This window comes from Mauremys mutica, chromosome 7 (assembly GCF_020497125.1).
Source record: "Mauremys mutica isolate MM-2020 ecotype Southern chromosome 7, ASM2049712v1, whole genome shotgun sequence".
Taxonomy (NCBI): Eukaryota; Metazoa; Chordata; order Testudines; family Geoemydidae; genus Mauremys; species Mauremys mutica.
Window position 1 is genome coordinate 123,148,873 of NC_059078.1, and position 21,110 is coordinate 123,169,982.

Below are 21,110 nucleotides of genomic sequence, written 5' to 3' on the forward strand. Positions count from 1 at the left end.
TGGCGGTCCAGGCCAGTTTGTTTACCTGCCACGTCCACAGGTTTGGCCGATCGCGGCTCCCACCGGCCGCAGTTCGCCGCTCCAGGCCAGGGGGCTGCGGGAAGGGCGGCCAGCACATCCCTCAGCCCGCGCCACTTCCCGTGGCCCCCATTGGCCTGGAGCAGCGAACCGTGGCCAGTGGGAGCCGCGATCAGCTGAACCTGCAGACGCGGCAGGTAAACAAATCGGCCCGGCACGCCAGGGGCTTTCCCTGAACAAGCGGTGGACCGGCTTTGAGAAGCACTGATCTAGAGGCCCCAACACAAAATTGGGCCCCCTTGTGCTAGATGCTGTATGCACAAATAGTCTGAGCTGGTCCCTGCCCCCAAAAGCATGCAAACTAAATAGGCAAGACAGACGAATGGTGAGAGAAACAGAGGCATGCAGGAAGTGACAGCAGTGGCAGAGCTGGGAATAGAATCCAGGTTTCCTGGCTCCTAGCTGAATGAATGATCTATCCACTAGCCCACGCTACTTTTCTATAGACCTTTTTAACTATCCTTTAGAATTTCACAGTAGCAATAGAATTCCCTATTACATTCAATAGGATGGTTCCAAAAACCCATAGAAAGGTTTTCTATTAAATGTGGTCACACCTTATATTAAGGTTCCATTTATACACAGTATACAAAGGGTTAATAAATGATTCATAGCTAGTATAAGCATGTTATAGACAGGACTGGTATATGTTATGGATAGTTATAAGCAACCTATTGACCTGTTGGACTCTATAATAATCGATTAACCATTTAGTAAACCATCTATTCATCATTTATTAACCCTTTATAAACAGAACCTTAATATAAAGCATGACTTTACGTATGATAGGATTTTTCCACAGCGTTGACTTACGAGGAAACAGCAAAAGAGCTAAATACATGCAGCGTGGGTAGAAGATGGGGAGACAACATGGGGTATGAGTACATCCTTCAAAGCTTCCCAGGATGTTAACACCAAGGAGGTAGAGGAAATATTTGGCATGGCACATAACAGGTATGTTGTATGTAGGAATAATAGTACGAAATGGAGAAAAGAAATATTGAGGCTGAATGCCAGGAGAGTGGGATGTGCTATGTAGCCTGTGGCATAGTCTGCCTAGAAAAGTGGTAGAATTTCCATCTCTTGAGACTCAAACTAGACTGGCGAAAGCATGAGAAATTGTCTTGTAGAGAACCACCCTGCCCTGACAAGGAGATGGATTGGGTGGTCTAATAGAGCTTTGCTCTGGCATAAGCCTGTGGACTCATAAGATATAGCACTAGACTTCTTGGGTCAATAGTTAACCGAAAGCTCATTCTCTCAGCCAAAGATAACCTGATGGTAGCCAGTCGGATGAGGAAAGATCTCAGAAGAAGCTAAGGGTCAAATTACTTTACAAGTATGCAATCTTTACCCAGATGTGAGAGGTTAGCACTGTGGTGTAGAAAGGTGATGGGGGCATTGAAGGGAGACAGCAGTGATCATCCTCACATGAATTGTCACAGTCCTCCAAATACCAATCTTCTTGGTTAGAGCTTTCACTCAGCTGGTCTGTTCCCTAGTGTGATACTTGGCACCCATCTCTCCAATCTTTGCTGTGGTCATCACCTAAAAACTGCCCACATGTAGCATGGGGAATAGAACTTGACGCTTTGTTCCAAAACCAGATTGTGAACTACTAGGACTAAGAAAGGACCCCAATTGGCTAGTAGCAGTATTAGAACTCTTTGATGAAATGGCTGCCAGAAGGTGACTCATAGACTTTAAGACCAGAAGGGACCATTGTGAAGGGCCGCCCAGAGCATTCAGGGGGCCCAGGGTCATCGGTGGCGGGGAGTCCCCACTTCGGCGGTAATTCGGTGGCGGGGGGTCCTTCCACTCCAGGACCTGCCACCGAAGTGCCCCGAAGACCCACGGTGGGGGCCCCCCGCCGCCGAATTACCGCCGAAGACCCGGCACTTCGGCAGCGGGTCCCGCTTCGGCAGTAATTCAGCAGCGGGGGGTCCTTCTGCCCCGGAGCGGAAGGACCCCCGCTGCCGGATTGCCGCCGATGACCCGGAGCGGAAGGACCCCCACTGCCGGATTGCTGACGATGACCCGGAGCGGAAGGACCCCCGCTGCTGAATTGCCGACGATGACCCGGAGCGGAAGGACCCCCGCTGCTGAATTGCCGACGATGACCCGGAGCGGAAGGACCCCCGCTGCTGAATTGCCGACGATGACCCAGAGCAAAAGAAGCTCCGGGGGCCTGGGCCCCGAGAGAGTTTTCCGGGGCCCCCAGAGTGAGTGAAGGATCCCGCTCCAGGGGCCCCGAAAAAGTCTTGTGGGGGCCCCTGCGGAGCCCGGGGCCTGGGACAAATTGCCCCACTTGCCCCCCCCCAGGCGGCCCTGCCATCGTGATCATCTAGTCTGACCTCCAGCACATTGCAGGCCATAGACCCTCACTCTTTTACTAGGCCTCTAACCTCTGGCTGAGTTACTAAACTCCTCAAATCTTGATGTAAAGACTGCAAGTTACAGAGAATCCACCATTTACTCTAATTCAAACCAGCAAGTGACCCATGCCCCATGCTGCGGAGGAAGACAAAAAAATTCCAGGGTCTCTGCCAGTCTGACCTGGGGAAAATTCCTTCTGATCCCAAATATGGCGATGAGTCAGACCCTGAGCATGTGGATGAGACCCACCAGCCAGACGCCGTGGAAAGAATTCTCTGAAGTTACTCAAAACCCTCTCCATCTAGTTTTCCCATCTCCGGCTGTGGGAGATATTTGATAACAGAGTCACGGATGGGCCATATGCCACTGTAGGAAATTTCATCATACCATCCCCTCCATAAACTAATCAAGCTCAGTCTTAAAACAAGTTAGGTTTTTTGCCCCCACTACTCCCTTTGGAGTGTTGTTCCACAACTTCGTTCCTCTGATTGTTAATTTAATTTCAAGCCTAGATGTACTGATGGCTAATTTAGATCCATTTGCTCTGGTGCCAACATTGACCCTTAACTTAAATATCTCTTCTCCCTCCCTGGTATTTATTCCACCTAAGTATTTCTAGAGAGAAACCATATCTCCCCTCATCCATTGTTCTGTTAGGCTAAACAAGCCAAGCTCCTTAAGTCTCCTCTTGTGCGGTAGGCTCTCCAGTCCACTGATCATCCTAGTGGCGCTTTTCTGCATCTGTTCCAGTCTGAGTTCATCGTTCTTAAACATGGATGAAGCCACATTATTTTAAGCATGAATATAATCCTCTGGAAAACAATGTGTGTTGGAAAGTGGCAACGTAATATACATGATGAGTTTGATAATAAAAAAGTATAACACATTACATCCCCTGGCGTTACTATAATCTTGCCATGACTGCAGTCCACAAGTTTCATTTCAATACAGCAAATTAAAGCAAAACTGCAACATTGTAGTCAGAAATATATAAGCATTATGTGCTATACTTCATAGCCCAAAAGAGGAAGAGAGATTGAGATCCATCTTTTTCTGCAGTTTATATTAACGCCCAATTCTGCCATCGTTATATGAGCTACGTAGCACTTTACTGCCACAAGGCCAGCTGGGGACTCAGCCTCACCTGGGTCAAGTTTAATCTACCTCCCGGATAATAGGAATGAAAATCCAGGGATTAGGTGGCAATCACGTGATCAGCCTCCTGGACTCTTATTCCCAATGTGCCAGCTCGCCTTAGGACACCTTGCAAGCTGTCCTACTGAAATCAAGCTGCACGTTTAGTGTATTTATTAGTGATCTAGAAAAGGGTGTGAGCAGTGAGGAGGCAACATTTGCAGAAGAAACAAAATGACTCTTATTCTGAAAGGACCTAATGGCTGCCATTCACGGGGAGGCCCCTACAATTTACCCCTTCATGGAACACAAGAACCAGGGGTCATCCAATATAATTAATGGGAAGCAGGTTTAAAAAAAACAAAAGGAAGTACTTCTTCACCCAATGTAGTCACCCTGTGGATCTCATTGCCAGGGGATGTTGCGAAGGCCAAAAGCATAACTGGGTTCAAAAAAGAATTAAATAAGTTCATGGAGGATAGGTCCATCAGTGGCTATTAGCTAAGATGGTCAGGGATGCACCTCCATGCTCTGGGTGTTCCTAAACCTCTGACTGTGTGAAACTGGGACATGATGATGGGGGATGGATTACTGGATAAATTGCCTTGTTCTGCTCGCTCACCCTGAAGCATCTGGCACTGGCCACTGTCAGAAGATAGGATACTGGCTAGATGGACCATTGGTCTGACCCAGTACGGCCATTCTTACGTAGACATGAGGATTTCTGAGCAAGGAAGCTGCTGTTTGTTTCTAACGTGTTCATGGAAACAGCATTCTGTGGACTTTTTTGTGAACAAACAAGGTTATACGAAAGAATATACCCAACTTGTATCATCAATTTCTCCTCCTAATGGAAATAACTCTACAAAGCCCCAAATACAAGCTAACTACATGGGCCAAAGGGACAATGTTATTTATTTTAATCATGACCAAAGAAGGATGTGAAGAACTCCAGGAGGATCTAAACAAATTAAGTAACAGGCAACACAATAGCAGATGAAATTCAGTTTTGACATATGCAAAGTCACGCATATTGGAAAGAATAATCTGAGCGACTTTCTCTTGCTTAATAAAGCCGGAGGATTGTGGTCACTGCTTATCATGCCGATCATAAATATCTCAATGTTGCCTTGTGATTCCCGTGTCTGGTCTCTGTTCTTGTGTCACACTGATGTCTCTTGTCTTATATTTGGATTGTAAACTTTTTAGGTCAGGGATTTGTCTACCATAGTACAAATAACAACTCCTAGGTTCTAAATTAAGTAACAATTCAGAAAAGAGACATGGCTGATATTATAGCAAACTCAACAGAAATATCTGTTCAATCCATAGTGGTAGACACATACACACACACACACGGGAGGCTGCATAAAGAATGGGATAGAAAATACTGAAAGTATTATCATGGCCATGGTACACCCTCATCTGGAATGTTATGTTCACTTCTAGTCACCCTATCTCAAAAATAATCTAGCAGAAACAGAACAGGACGTGGCTAGAAGATTAGAAGCTTCTATATAAAGAAGAAGGAGAAAGACTGGGATGTTTAGTTGAGAGAGGAGACAAATAAAAAAAGGGACATGATAGAGTTATAGAATATAACTATGGAATCAGGTGCGCCTGTTTACCCAATCTCTCAATACAAGAACAAGGGCATATGCAGTGAAACAAAGGCAACAGACTTTAAACTGATGAAAGGATCTCTTTTTTTCCATAATACATAGTTAACCTGTGGAACTCCATGCCATAAGATATATCTGAGGCCAAAATTAACAAAATAAGAGAGACATTCATGAAGACAATCTGAACTTCCACTTTTGTACTAGATGGGGGAAAAACTAGAAGTGAAAACTAGAAGTGAAGTGCTATGAACCACCAGGCTTAAAGATATAAATCAATCACTGGTCAGATTCTCCCTACCCTCAATGGAAAAGTCCGAATTTCCAAAGGGAAACAGAAAAGCAAAATATTTTGATTATGCAAAGTTGCTGCAATGCTCCATGGGTGTTGTAGTTCAAGCACCTCATGCTTCCATACTCCTCCATGGGCCAGGCTCCCTGATTGGACTCCATCTCCCATCACCACTGTTTCCTCTTCTAGCAAGGGGAGGTGGTGCATCCTGGCAGCGGCATGGCCACAGTGCATCATGGGAGCTGAAATCTGACTAGCCCCCTGGCCCATAAAGGAGAATAAGAGCATGAGGTTCTACTGCAACATTTCAGAATAAATTTTTTGGATTACATTTTTTGAGTTTTTTTATGAAAAAAAGTCAATGGAAAGCAAAAACTTTTTTTCCACCAGAGAACATATGGTTATTTTAAAAAAAAATGTTTGGCAAAATACAGTTTTCACAGAATTTTTTTTTTTAAATCACCCTGTTTATCTAGATAATAAGAACTTCCATGTTTGCATTATAAGGTAGGGTGTGATTCCCTGGCTCATGAACACTTACTCATGCTAGCTTTCCTTGAGCTAGCATGACTATACATAGCAGTGTAGCCACGGTAGCTGACACTACCGTGGCTCCACTACTATTTATAGTCATACTAGCTCAAGGAGAGCTCGAGCTAGTATGTCTACACATGCAGAGGACTCACACCCCTAGCTCAGGGCCTGTAAGTGATAGAAACCCTCAGGTTTCAGGACATCAGCCAACCACTAACTTAGTAGTTGGCCACACTTGAAATCATAGGCGCCAACTCCATGGGTGCTCTGGAGCTGGAGCACCCATAGGGGAAAAAAAATGGTGGGTGATCAGCTCCCCCCTACAACACCCCAGCGCCTCCCATCCCCCGGCGGGCCCCACCAATCAACGCCTCCCTCTCCCTTCCCATGCCTCCCACCCGCCGCAATCAGCTGTTTCGCGGCGTGCAGAAGGCTAGAAGGGAGGGGAGAAGAGCAAGGACGTGGCACGCTTGGGAGGGGCAGGGTGGAGGAGGAGTGGGGACAGGAAGAGGCAGGGCAGGGGTGGGTCTTGGGGGAAGGGGCAGAGTGGGGGCAGGGCCTGGGGCAGAGTTGGAGGTCGAGCACCCCCCAGCACTTTGGAAAGTCGGCGCCTGTGCTTGAAATGCTGCTGTCGTGTTTCAGCGTGGACACTACCTATGCCAATGGGAGGGGTTCTCATCGTAAGCTATCCACCTCTCCAAGAGGCAGTGGCTATGTCAAAGGAAGAATTCTCCTATCGACCTTGCCTATTGACACGGGGACTTAGCTGGCTTAACGGTGTTGCTGACAGGGGTGGATTTTTCACACCCTTGAGCAACACCACTCGGTCAATCTAATTTTCTAGCGTAGACCAGTCCTGAGAGGGTTAGGTTCATGGTGGTGTTTTCTTGTATCTTCCTCTGAAGTAACAGGTACTGGCCAGAGAACCAGATATTGGAGTAGGGGACCCCTAGACCAATCTGTTACAAGCAAGGCCAAGAGCCCTGTGGTTTTCACAGATACAATATAATACACTGTAAAACCAGAAACAACATTTTTAAAAACCCTCACCCTGCAGCAGCAGCTCCTGTGGCTTCTGTCCCACGCGGCTGGGCCCGGCTCCTCGCTCTGGGTGGTACAGCCTAGCGCATAGGGGCAGTGCCACTCAGGTTTGGCCATCCCTCCATCATGAGGTGGGGAGCGGGTAGGAATGACCAGGCCAAATCTGAGTTAGTGTCATTGCAAGCTGGCATACAGGGTCACAGTACCACTCACTCAAATTTGGCCTCGCGCCCTTACGTCATCATGATGGGGAAGCAGCCAGGCCAAAGCTCAGTGGTGCTGCAACCCCACACGCTAGATCACAACAACTAGAACTTGGCCCAGCCTCGTGGGACAGGATCAGCCATTGCCGGGTGACTGAGGAGCAAGCTTGCTTTGCATCACCCCACCTCCAGCACAGTCCTCCCAGTACCTGACCTGACCCCTTTCATCGCCCTTCTCCATTGCTAAAATTGCTAAAAAGGATAAAACTTTAAAAGAAAAAAAAAGCCACACCACAATATTCCCAAAATAAAATGAAAAATTATTTTAAAAATGAAAACATTTACAAGGCTTCAGCAATGCCTCTGTTCCTTCATTTGAATGCTGAGTGGCATTTGATCTGACTTAACCGACATCAGACAGTTAGCAGAGCAGCATCCAAACTGACTGTTAATTCTTTCTTCTCTTTTTAATTACACTCAGGACATTTTCCTATTGATTTACTTGGCTTTGTATTTAGATGCAGGGTTTAGAATAGCTTTTCTATTGCAGTGCGGTTTTCCCATTAAAAGCAGCCTCTCGTTCTAGACTCCCAAGGACCAAGAGGGAATTCAGTGGCAGTTTCTGATGCATGAAGAATGAAGGATGAAGCCCATATTTGGAGACAATATTGCACGGTTTCCCATTCTCACCTCCTCTGAAGCTTTAGTACATGGCTTACTGCTGTCTGCCATTAGAGTCCTTCTCTTCTGGAAACCGACCTGTTTGCTGACTATTCAGAGCCAGGATCAAGAAATACCATTGTCTAGGAGAGCAGAACTATTGTGTAGTTGCAAGAACATGCCCAACCCCAGAAAACAGAACAATCCAGGAGTCCCTGTACATTCTTGTAATGATTATTTTAAACCTCGTAGGAGCTCAGATATCATGATGTATGTGAGTATTTCTCAGCTTATTCTTACTATTGAATATGCCATTATTAATAAAGATTACGCATTTCTGTAATACCTTCCATGAGAGGAACTCAAAGCACTTTACAAGCCTTAATGAAACCTTTTTTATTCTGCATTTTTCAGATGGGAAAACTGAGGCACAGGGGTTTACCCAAGATCATCAGGCAAATCAATGGGGATTAGAACCCAGGAGTCTTGACTCCCAGTCTCCTGCTCTAACCACTAGAATTCAATCCTGACCGGAAATTGGAACAGAACCCAGGAGTCCTGACTCCTAATCCCTTGATGTAGCCCAGGGGTGGGCAAACTATGGCCTGCAAGCCACATCTGGCCCGCCAGCCAATTTAATCTGCCCCTCGAGTTCCCGCTGGGGAGTGGGGTTGGGGCCACACCTGCTCGGCACGCACGTTCCGCAGCTCACGGAAGCAGCGGCGTGTCCCCCCGCCAGCTCCTATGTTTAGGGACAACCAGGGGCTCAGCTCGCAGCCCTGGCCCCACGTGCCTTGCCCACAGCTCCCATTGGTTGGGAACTGTGGCCAATGGGAGCTGCAGGGTGGCGCCTGCAGATGGGGCAGCACGCAGAACCACCTGGCCGTGCCTCCATGTAGGAGCCAGAGAGGGGACATGCCGCGGCTTCCAGGAGCTGCTTGAGGTAAGCGCCGCCTGGAGCCTGCACCTCTGACTCTCTCCTGTGCCCCAACCCCCTACCCCAGCCCTAATCCCCCTACTGCCCTCCAAACCCCACAGTCCCAGCCTCGAACACCCTCCTACACCCAAAATCCCTCATTGCTACCCCACCCCAGAGCCTGTACCTCCAGCCAGAACCCTCACCCCCCTCCGCCCCCCACACCCTAACCCCCAGCCTGGAACCGCCTCCCATACCCTGAACTCTCCTCATTTCTGGCCCCACCCTAGAGCCTGCACCCCCAGACAGAGGCCTCACCCCACTTCCTTCACTCCAACCCCAATTTTGTGAGCATTCATGGCTCGTCATATAATTTCCATACCCAGATGTGGCCATTGGGCCCAAAAGTTTGCCCACCCCTGTCCTAGCCACAAGAACCCACTCCATGTCATAATTTACCACTCTGTAATCTCTGCTGCAAACTAGATGGATTGTCCAGGACAATACTAAAATGGGTTTCACGAAGCAGTCTACGTTTTTAGCATATCTTCTTCACGAGCTGTAAGACCTACTTGGAAACATGTAGTTTGAGCTGATGGCTAATCCCCATCTTCCTCTCCGAACCCACCCACCCCCCCAAAAAAAAACCTCCAAGAGGAATGTCACTATCACCTTTTCGCACAGCTCAAATGCAGCTGCAATTTCTTGGCATTAAGGCAGGATTTGCTGGCTCGTTACATTATTTATGCAGAGCAGATTGCGTGGTAATTATGCTTAAAGTATAATTACTGTGTCATTTGTACTTGTTAGGTGCAAGGCAAAAGTTTTCAAGGCTTAAAGACCCTGAAAAGTACGAGGTAAGTGAAAACGGCTGTGTTCCCTCTTAGTTTCATGGTTATTTATACATTTGCAGATTACCATGGTATAGCACAATTAGGCTTTAGAGTGCCAGGCAAGTCAAGAAGTTTCAAGAGCTGTTATGAACAATTAACTCCTAATGCATTAACTGACTCTGCTGCATGGTTAACCCCCATCCAGTAATGCTCCTGAAACTATCTTGCAAACGTGACTTTAACGTTAATAGGAGAACAAAGACGTCAAAAAGGCTGGGTGGAAAGAAGGGCAACAGAATGTCTGCGCAGAAGTGACACATTCAGTAACAGAGAGTTACCATGGACTGACTGGCAGCGTTACTAATAATTCTTGTTGCAAGTTAACAATAAACGCACTATAATGGGTATAACAGTGAAGTATAGTCCCGGCCCTTGAAAATTTCTTTTGCCCTGTACTGTGCATACCATTGAAAAACCACTTCGCTCGGTTTAAGACTCTTCCATTCTGCAGAACAGGTGGAAATACAGAGGTCGAGATCCCCAGCTGGTGCAAAATGTTTTGAATGGAGCTAAGCTAATTTACACAAGCTAAGGATATGGCCCACGTATTTATATGCTGTCTGTAAGCCTGTGTATATATATATTATTAACACACACTTATAATTGTGTGTGACACATACACACCCACCCACACACACATTTGTACATGGCATGCGTGTATATATATATATATATATATATATATATATATATATATATATATATATATTGCAGCCCAGTCTCTGCAATTTGAATCTGTTGAGAAAAGAGAATTCAAATGCTTGCATAAAACACGGTCATTAAATGGCCGCAGAAGAAACAAAGCACAACCAAAGGCAGTCAACTCACTGTATATTGGCTAATCTATCCAAGTCAGTAATGGAATAACACATGGGAGGTGTGAGCTGAGCCTGGAACTCCTGATTCTAATTCCAGTTCGGATACTGATTCCCCTGTGTGACTTCAGACATGCCTCTGCTCACCTCCACCTATGTGCCAAATTGTGATACCGCCTGCCTGCCTGGCAGAGGGGCTCAAAGGTGGAAGAGAGGATTGATTGGGATGGTTAGCTAGCTGTTTGTGCTGTAAACATGCTTTGCAAATAAAAGTTCTCCAACTGTAACAAGTATTTCTGAGCCAAATCCTTCTCCTGATGGAATCAATGGAAGTTTTGCTGTAAGTATCTGTGAGTCCAGGATTTGGGCCACCATATGAGAAATACAGAATAGGATTGGATGCCAGGGGAAAGCTCATTGGGTCAGGGACCACCTTTTAGTTTTGTGTTTGTACAGTTCCTAGCATAGTGCAGCCCGGATCCATGTCTAGGGCTCCTATGGTAAGACAAATAATAATACAACAGCTATGCGGAAGTTAAGTGGGCTCTCTCACTTAGCCAAGACCAGTCTCCCTGACATCAAGTTTTTACTGGTCTGAGTTGGGTTGTTTTTTTTTAAATGTCATTCCCCGATGTCCTCTCTCTAACAAACTTTTCTTCTGGGCATCTTTATTATTTGCATTACAGCAGTGCCTAAAGTCCCTAGCTCAGATCAGCCCCCATTGTGCTAGCGCTGTGCACACGCAGAGTAAGAGACAATCCCTGCCCTGAAGAGTTAGTGATCAAAATAAGATAACGCAGCCAAAAAAAAGGGGTGGGGGGATTATTGTCCCAATTTAACAGATGGGTAACTGACGTTCAGCCATGTGTGTGAAGGCCCACGGTGAACTTATGGGAGAGGTAGGACCGACATCCAGATCTCTTAGGTCCCAGTCAGGTATCTTAACCGGAACACCATCCATCCATCCCTTACTGGCGTAGAATTAGTGAGCTCACAAACAAAGACTGTTTTACCAGAGCAGCTCACAAACTTATTCTGATTTCCCCCACTTTTCCCAGATCAGCCAATTCAGGTTCTCTGAGTCTCAGCAGCCCATATAACATGAGGCCTAGCAAACCGCTCCCTGCCATTCACTGATTTCTATAATCCACTTACCTCCACAGTGAGCTTTCAGTAACGCTCCCCAAGTTGAAGTCGTAGAGCTTTGTTAGAATGAGAATCACCTGCAGGGGAGAAAGAAAGAAAAGAGCCTTCCTTTAAGATTTTGTAACTATGTATATAATGCATCTGAAATCACCCAAAGGAGAGCTTAGCATTTATCCATTAAAGTTGGGGTATTATAGGATCAAGTAGGTAAAAAGAAAATCATTAGCTCAATGCATCCATGTAACTAGTAACATTTATTTTAATCCTCGGGATGTTTCGCATTTGAAATGAAACATGCCAACAAGAATTCCTTTAACATTGTTAGCTGGCTTCTCTACAGCTGTAGTTATTCAAGGTCAGGGATGGAATGAGATGGAACTTGTTATCTAAGTAGCCCAATCAGAAACCACACTCAACTACTCCTCTCTTTATTCCCCAAGGTACTTGACAATGAAAGTCCTCAGACTCAGCGAAGATAAATGGAGAGAGGATTCATGCCCAGACCCTGAACCAGTCTGCGCATCCATGCTGAGCTCCATTATTTTTTATGAGACTTTCCTAAGGCGTAAGAGTTCACACTCCCAACTAGGATCAGACTGCTGGACTGGGGTCAAAATTTTCCTTGATCACAGCCAAAGGGCTTCACAATCAATGATGGGCAAAAACTCAGCGTTTCAGGTAAAGAAACATTACCTGAACCATACATAAAAGAAACATAGCCAAAGCTTTATCCCAACCATTGGGAAAAATGGGATGGCCATAACCCCAAGCAATTTCCAGGACTATTTACCTTTAGCAGAGATGTGTTCAAAGCACAAAATGCAGATTCAGATTTTGAACATGCCAAAATTCAAGCTAAGATTTTGTTTCACCCCCTTTTATAGTCAGTTCATAAGTCCCATTAAAGTCAGTGGGACTTGCATAGAATCATAGGACTGGAAGGGACCTTGAGAGGTCATCTAGTCCACCGTGCACTCATGGCAGGACTAAGTATTATCCGATCATCCCTGACAGGTGTTTGTCTAACCTGCTCTTAAAAATGATGGAGATTCCACAACCTCCGTAGGTAATTTATTCCACTGACAGATAGGAAGTTTTTACTAATGTCCAACTTAAACCGCCCTTGCTGCAATTTAAGCCCATTGCGTCTTGCTCTATCCTCAGAGGTTAAGAACAATTTTTCTCCCTCCTTGTAATAACCTTTTATGTATTTGAAAACTGTTATGTCCCCTCTCAGTCTTCTCTTCTCCAGACTGAACAAACCCAATGTTTTCAATCTTCCCTCGTAGGTCATGTTTTCTAGACCTTTAATCATTTTTGTTGCTCTTCTCTGGAAGAGAAGCATGCTTAAAGTTAAGCACATGCTTAAGTACCTGGCTGAATCAGGGCCTTGGTCAGCTGTGCTGGAAGTTAAAAGGTGTAACAGGGGTTGCTGGCGAGCTCAAACCCCTTAGCACACCTAGAGATATTATGCCAGGTGTACCCTCCCCCTCCCATAAGCCCTCCACATAACATTACTCACATAGAGTGCCAATAACCGCTCTCTCTCCCACTTCTCTTTCCCTGACACGTAGCTCTACAGATAAGACACTCCTGCCAACACCAGATTATGAAAGCTATCTAGGCATTGCTTGGATCACCATGGCAACACAACCAATGCCATATAGTCCAGGTAGAGATGGTAGCCATGTTGGCAGAAGAATTTTTCCGCCAATCCAGAGGCTTCTACCCTGGGGTTTACGCTAGTTTAACTACATCTCAGGAGTGTGATATTTTCACATCCCTGGGTGACACAGCTATGCCGTCCTAAGTTTTAGGTGTAGACCAAGTCTTAGGCTCCTAAGTCTTGTAGGTGTTGAAAAGCTGAGCAGAGCAATGCCTAAATACCTTTACAAATCTAGGCTTTGCGGCCTAACACAGTGCTTACCACGTGATTCATCCAACTGAAGTGAATGGGACCCCCTCAGGGGCAAGTCTACAGTACAGAGCTACATCGGCGCAGCTGTCCCGCTGTAGCGTATCTGGTGAAGACGCTCTGTGCCGACAGGAGAGCGTACTCCCATCGGCATAATTACTCCACCTTAGTGAGAGGCGGAAGCTACGTCAGCGGGAGAGCATCTCCCACCAGTAAAGCACCCATGTGGATAGCGCAAAATTTGCGTCGCTCAAGGGAGGGGGCTTTTTCGCTCCCCTGAGTGACATAATTCAGATTGACTCAAGGGACAGTGTAGACCTGCCCCATGCGCTACTGATTTTTTTTTTTTCCAATTTAGCAAAATTTTGAAATCTCACCCTTGTTTCCACATTTTCCAGGGCTCAAAAGAGGCCCTTTTCCAAATATTTTTGGCAATTTTTTTTTAAATGAAAACATTTAGGTTTCTGGCAAATGAAAAAAATTTCTACAGAGATCTAGATAAAATGTCGAGCAAAATTCAGAGAAATGGTCGGCCTTTTGCAAAGTTTTCATTTTCAAAGATGAGACCATTTTTTCCCCTAATAAAAAGGCTTTTCATTGGAAAAATGTTGCCCAGCTCTGCTCACAGTAGCAAGCACTACACTCCATGGCATTTGCAGGGCCAGGCCCTTAATGTGGCCTTATCTTGCTTAACAGCTACCTGGGGCAACAAGTTAAAGGCTGAAGGGAAAAGTGCAGATGTGTTAATCACTGTCACAAACCCCAGGTTGCAGTACCTTCTTATTGAGAGCATATCACAGGGAAGAGATCTATGGGAACTATAAGACTCTAGGGCACATGCTTCAGCCTAGGTTAATGGATGGGATGTCTGTTTCAAGCATTCATTCATCTTTATACTGTTGTTACTGTTCTCTCTCTTGCTCTTGTTTGGCTCCATTATTTCCTCCAGGGTAGAAATCGGGCGGGGGGGGGGGGGAAGAATAGAAGTTAAGCAGCTTCTGGCAGGGAATGTGAAGGAACAGTTGCTGGACAGATTTGAGTTAGGTTAGGTCACTCCATAAATCAATGTGACGCAGTAGGGAAATACGAAAAATACCTTCATGCTATAAATTAAAAGCTTCTCCACAGCTTTCCGCACAAGGTGAGGAACTATCAGCAAGACGTGGTGACCCAGCCACCTGGCTGCTGCACAAGTTTGCCTTTCCTGATTAACATCCCACTATCCATCATTACACGCTGGGTGATGGGGTTGGATTCCCACTTTCTCAAGGATACCCTGGTTAGGGTAGCTTATTTTTAGAATGCTTCCTATTGCCCTGGGGCAATGCTCGTGTCATATCTGAGAAGCAGCACCTCCGGTACTTAGATGAGAGCCCCTAAAGGGTGGTGCCATTAGTCACACAGGAGATGGCGCTCTTCCCTCGGACTCCTGAATCAATGCCCCACACAGCGCTAGGGGGCGCTGTGGTACTGGAAGGGCGATCTTTCTCCTGGGACGTAAAGCCACTTGAAGGTTTGATTTTCCTTCTAGTGACATGGTACTTGTTTTCCAATGTAGGAACCCAATCCAGCTTCCACTGAAGTCAATGGGAGCTGGATCAGATCTTAGATATTTGAGATATATTGAGCCCCAACATCCTGGACAGATTCCAACAGGGTAATTACATTCTGCCCATTTAATTTCCCCTGTAATTTCAAATGGATGCTGTGTTCATACTCTCTCTGTAAGGACTCTGTTCCTTACACAGCTCTTGCTGGGTTTTATGCTTATTGTAATTGTACCTTACAGTATGTAATTTATCATTAGCAAAACTTGCAAATACTAGGCCAATGGGCTAAATCCAGCTCTGCCATCCTGGTTTAAATCTGAAGTAAAGCCATCAGCTTTGGTGGAGCTATTCTGGATTGACACCAGCGTAACAAAGCAGAATCCAGCCCTACTACTGCCTTTACTGTCTGGAAACCATGCTGCAAATGAGAGCAAGGCAGAAATGTAAGCATCCCTTAGCAGTTAAACCTCACATAGGGTCCTAGAAAATAACTGGAGTTGCTTGAGGCATTAGTGATATGCAACAGAGTCCTTACAACATATCACACATACAAATCACAAACACGCACACACACACACAATGCTGGAGGCACGCTCATATTACAACTGCAAACGGAGTAGCTTCTGCCAGCACAAAACGCAGCTCTCGCTTATGAAACAAGCCACTTCAGAGACAGTACATGTAACACGTACAATAGGTTGGGGAGTTTAAAAACCAGGGAGGATTGCAGGGAGTCTTAACATACAAACCTTTGTGACTAAAGCTGTGAAAGTCCCTTTCTTCATAACACTGCTTTGTGATACTAAGGGAGCAAATGTAACTATCAAAGCAATGCCATACATACAGCCAAGACATACATCACAGACAAAGAAACAGCCAAGGTACAAGTTTGTTTTCAGACAGGCTTTTAAACAGCATGGTACTTAGCAGTTATTCACAAGAGACTTCAGGGCCTGTTTAAGACTCTGAACAGCCACCACCCTCCTAGGCAAAAAGGTTGGACAACACATTTCTGAAATAACTTGTCTGCCAGGAAAGTTACCATAAGAACAGCCATACTGGGTCAGACCAAAGGTCCATCTAGCCCAGTATCCTGTCTACCAACAGTGGCCAGTGCCAAGTGCCCCAGAGGGAATTTACAGAACACATAATCACCAACTGATCAAACCCCTGTCACCCATTCCCAGCTTCTGGCAAACAGTGGCTAGGGACACCATCTGTGTCCATCCTGGCTAATAGCCACCGATGGACCTATCCTCCATGAACTTACCTAGTGCTTTTTTTGAACGCTGTTATAAACTTGGCCTTCACAACATCCTCTGGCAAGGAGTTCCACAGGTTGACTGTGCATTATGTGAAAAAGTACTTCCTTTTGTTTGTTTTAAACCTGATGCCTATTAATTTCATTTGATGACCCCTAGTTCTTGTGTTATGAGGAGTATATAATACTTCCTTATTTACTTTCTCGACATCAAGTATGACTTTAGAGACCTCTATCACATCTCCCCTTAGTCATCACTTTTCCAAGCTGAAAAGTTACTGTTTGGCAACAAGGCATTTCCAATCCTGCTTTGGGAGGGATTCCATGTACTACCCCAACACCAGGCTCAACAATCCCCAACAACCTTAGAAGCAGAAGGCAACGGAGACAATTTCCACTGGGTTTCCAGCACGGTTGTGCAGCACACAGTTATCAGGCTGCCTCCATCCTTCCCCATCTGGAGAGAGCAGTGATCTAAGGATGTTCGGTGCCCTATGCAAGATGGAGTTGGCACATTCAATCCATTCGCTACCGGATAAGTGTTGGAGCTGAGCGAAATTGGGAATTTCCATCCTGCGCAAAATTTTTATATTAATTTTTTTTTTTGGATGAAAAGTTGAAATATCAAAATGTTTCACCAAACACAACTCTCCAAGTAATATTGGGCCGGAAATGGAGAGTCGTTTCATTCTGGCATTTTCAATCAAAATGAAAAATGTTTATATGCCTGAATTGAAAGGTTTCATTTCTGTTTATTGAACTGGGTGTTGCGAGTCATTTACTTGATGCCCCCATTCTCCCCTGGGGGATGAGCTCTGTGGCCAAAGTAATTTCCCATGATGCCCTCTAGTCATGTGACTCCCATGAGGCAACATGCAGCTCATTCAGAGGGGAGACCACATTGCATCATAGGAGATTGTAGTCAGCCAGGGAGCCCAGCCCATAGGACAGAACAGGGATGCGAGACAACCAAACTACAATTCCCATGAGGCAATGCAACCTCATGTGAAAATGCCGTTTATAATGTCAAATTAACTCAAAATTAAATGATCTGAAGTGAAATAGTTCATTTTGGTGTTCCTAATGGAAAAATTGAAAAAAATCCAGCACAATCATTTTCCAGAAACTGCATTATCTGATGAAAAATAATTTTGAAGAAAAAATTCCCAGCCTGCTCTAGCAAGCACCCACATCACAAAACACTCCTACCACTATTGTTAATTATCTTTAGTACAGTAGCATCTAGGAGCCCCAGTCATGGACTAGGACCCCGTTGTGCAAACACAGAACAAAAGGGTAGTTCCTGATCCAAAGAGTTTCCATTCTAAGGGCATGTCTACACTACAGCCCACTATAGCGCCAGAGCGAAGATGCTTCCTACATTGAGGGAAGGGGTTTTTTCCATCAATGCAGTTAATCTACCTTTCTGAGAGGTAATAGCTTGGTTGACGGAAGAATTCTTCCATCAACCTAGTTGCATCTCCAGTAGGGATTATGTCGACCTAATCAGGTCACAAAATTTTCCACAGCCCTGGGAGACATAGCTAAGTCAACCTAACTTTTAAGTGTAGACCAGGCCTAAAAATCAGCCCCCTTTGTTGGCAGTCCCAACAGACAAGCCAAGCATTGGGGAGTGAAATCCTCTTTTGTTCACTATAGGTGGCTCCTCTGGGTCAGGGTGAAAGCATGAAGACAGCAGGGACAGCATGAGGAAGCATGCACTGCTGCATACATGGCAAGTATAACGTACCTCCTCCTCAAGATAGAAGCTTTCAGTCTCCAAGACTGGTCGATCTGGTAGCTTTTACTTTGACCAAAAAGAAAAAGAACCCACAGAGAAAGAACCTGGAAATGAACCTAGATCTGCCACAGCTGCCTCAGTTTTGGTCCATATGGAAAACACCAAGCACAAGGGAATTCCTATTGTATGGAAGAAATACTAAGAATCCTTGAAAACATAAATTACGGAAGGGCTCACGAGCCCCTGAGCACCTTCAGGGGTGTAAGAACCTCTCCTGGCCATAAAGTTTTACTATGAAGGAAAATTACTTTAGTTCATTAAACCTTCCCCCAGACCTTGCTACCTCTAAATTGGTGCAGTGCTTTGCATATACCTCCATATAGATGCTCTTTGGTTCCAAAGAATTACAGTGTAAATGCATTGGATTCCTTCAGCAGCTTAATAAAGAACTTCAGAACAACTGAGAAGCATCAAGTCAAAGGCAGCTACTCTCATGTATCAAGGAGACATCCTCATTAGAGAGAGATGTGTGATCACTTTAGGTAGAGAAGCTGAGAAGCCAGCCTTGATCTGCAGCACGAAATTAATCCCTATCCTCAGCAATCAGCTTTATCAGCAGAGAGATTAACATAGCTCATCAGTAGCCCTGTCCACATATTTTCAGAGTGTAATTAATAAGGAGCAAAGGAAGGCGTGCTGTGCAGGCAGTGTCTTGATGTAAAAAAATAGAGAAGGGATAGCTTTAGCTATAAAAAATGAGAGCTCTCCCTCTCACACTCAAACACTGGGGTACGTTTTTTCATTTCCAAGCTAAATACTTGTTTTCCATAACATTTGTAACCTTTACCCTCAATGCTAGGCGAGGAAAGCTTGTCCACTATTGTAATTTGCATTTTCCGGACTCTGATGAAAGCAGCTGCACTGATGGGTAAACACAAGGGGCTGATGAAAACATGAGCCAATCGGCAGGGCTCTTCATGGACCTTCTGCAATTGAGGGGAGACCAGTGCTGGTGTTTCTGAGAGCCAACGAATATGGACCAATGAAGTCCCAGGCTGTTTGATTGCTTGCACTATAGTCTTAAAGAAAAAAAAAAGCCACGCCAATTTATCCACTGACTTAAATGTACTTTCAGTGGAGATTAATTTGGTCATTAAGCCAGTCTCTACCATCAATAGAAAGCTGCACAGTACACGATCCACAGACTGATCTAGCAAGACACGGAAACATCTGCTTAACTTTAGTTCCATTGAGGTCCATTACTTCAGTGGGACTCCTCACACACTCAAAGTTAAGGTTGTGCATAAGTTTTGCTAGATCAGGGCCCTAGCATGGAGAAAAGCACTCAGAGTCCAACCCCACACCACATACATTTCATCCATTGTTGGGTCACTTAACAGACTCCAAATTAAGGGCTGGGGAGCTTTGAAATGAATTTGGTCTCATTTTGAGTTTGCATCACGATCAGGGAATGGCGGGGGGCGGGGGCAAAAACAGCTGAAATGGGGAGGTTCCTGCTGAGGTTTGATTTGTGTGGTTTTTTTTCTTCCTTCCTGAAAAATAATGTTCACACAACCCCCTCTAGACAGGACCGTGATGCTCCTCCTAATCTCACACATATCCCCAGTCATAGACACCTGCCTTAGCTCAGTGGTTTGAGCATTGGCCTGCTAAACCCAGAGCTGTGAGTTCAATACTTGATGGGGCCATTTGGGGAACTGGGGTAAAAATCTGGGGGTTGGTCCTGCTTTGAGCAGGGGGTTGGACTAGATGACCTCCTGAGATCCCTTCCAACCCTGATATTCTATGACACTGCACTTGCTTATCTTGGGTGTAGTGGTTAACATCTGAACAATACAATTTCCTCCTGGGAAGAAAGGACAGAGGTGCTAAGTATTCTGATGGTACTTTCCATCTGAGGAATTCAAAGCACTTTACACAAACATTTAATTGAGGCATAGCCAGTACCACCACTGTAAGAAAGACAAGTAATAGAGCCTTGTTCTACTGAGGTGAGGAAAGATTAAGTCACAATTTGTTCAGCGTAACACAGTAAGTCTGGGCACAACTGGAAAGAGAAACTGATTCTCTCAAAACACCAGCCCAGGGCTTTCACCACAAACCAATTCTTTCTCGCTGGCTTTGGTGAGCCTACTCGAAGAAGCTGGTAGCTGAGAACTCTATTGGTTGAGGTGTTTCATTTCAGAAGAACGAAAGGGACTGATAACATCTGAGGGCCAGTTCCTTTCCTGGTGTAAATCACCAGGGCTCCTGTGAACCAAGCCAATCTACAGCCACAGAGGATCTGGTCCTATACACATGTTTAAAAAAAGTAAGAACAAAAAAAAAAAATCAGTACATGGCTTCAGGCAGGGCTGGCAAAAGAAACCTCTGAAAATGAAAGAAATGAGTCTAGAGATCAGATACCAATACTAAAAATGTTCACGAGACCCTGTGATCACCAATTGCTGAAACTGTCAAATGTGTCATCAAAACAAAAACTAATAAAAGAACTAAAGAAAAACGCCCTCTTTTAATCTTCTCTGCCCTGTGCTGCTTTTCATTGTTTGGTTGGAAAATAGCCACGTTATTTTGTTTCGTTTTATCCCTTTTAATGCCAAACAATAAGTACTTGGAGCCGGATCCAAAGCCCACTGAAGCCAATGGGAGTCTTTTCACTAACAACGGAGACTTCTGGGTGGAAAATGTAGCTTGGCACCAGGTAATCTGATTGGACTCTCAGGCCCTCATTCACCCCACCAGAGACCTCCCCACCCCCATCCAATTCTGAATATCACCCTCATCTGCCCCCTTCTTACTCTGGACTCCCCTTGCCCATCTGATCTGGAGCTCCTCTCCACTTACCCAGAGGACCCCTCTTTGTACAGCAGCATCCTGCGGCCTTTTCCACCTCTCAGTGTTTTTGTGAATGGCCA

General features: G+C 45.3%; 1 protein-coding gene across 4 annotated transcripts in view; it reads right to left on the reverse strand.

Annotated features, from left to right (window-relative positions):
* SORCS3 (sortilin related VPS10 domain containing receptor 3) overlaps positions 1-21,110 on the reverse strand; it is a 465,994-nt gene that overhangs the window by 297,761 nt on the left and 147,123 nt on the right. For 3 of the 4 annotated variants that reach the window (XM_045025354.1, XM_045025356.1, XM_045025355.1), the window contains one exon: positions 11,717-11,784. The exons of the other annotated variant lie outside the window; for it this stretch is intronic. In XM_045025354.1, the coding sequence (XP_044881289.1) occupies positions 11,717-11,784 (68 nt within the window). The remainder of the gene's footprint in view (positions 1-11,716; positions 11,785-21,110) is intronic. 4 annotated transcript variants of the gene reach the window in all.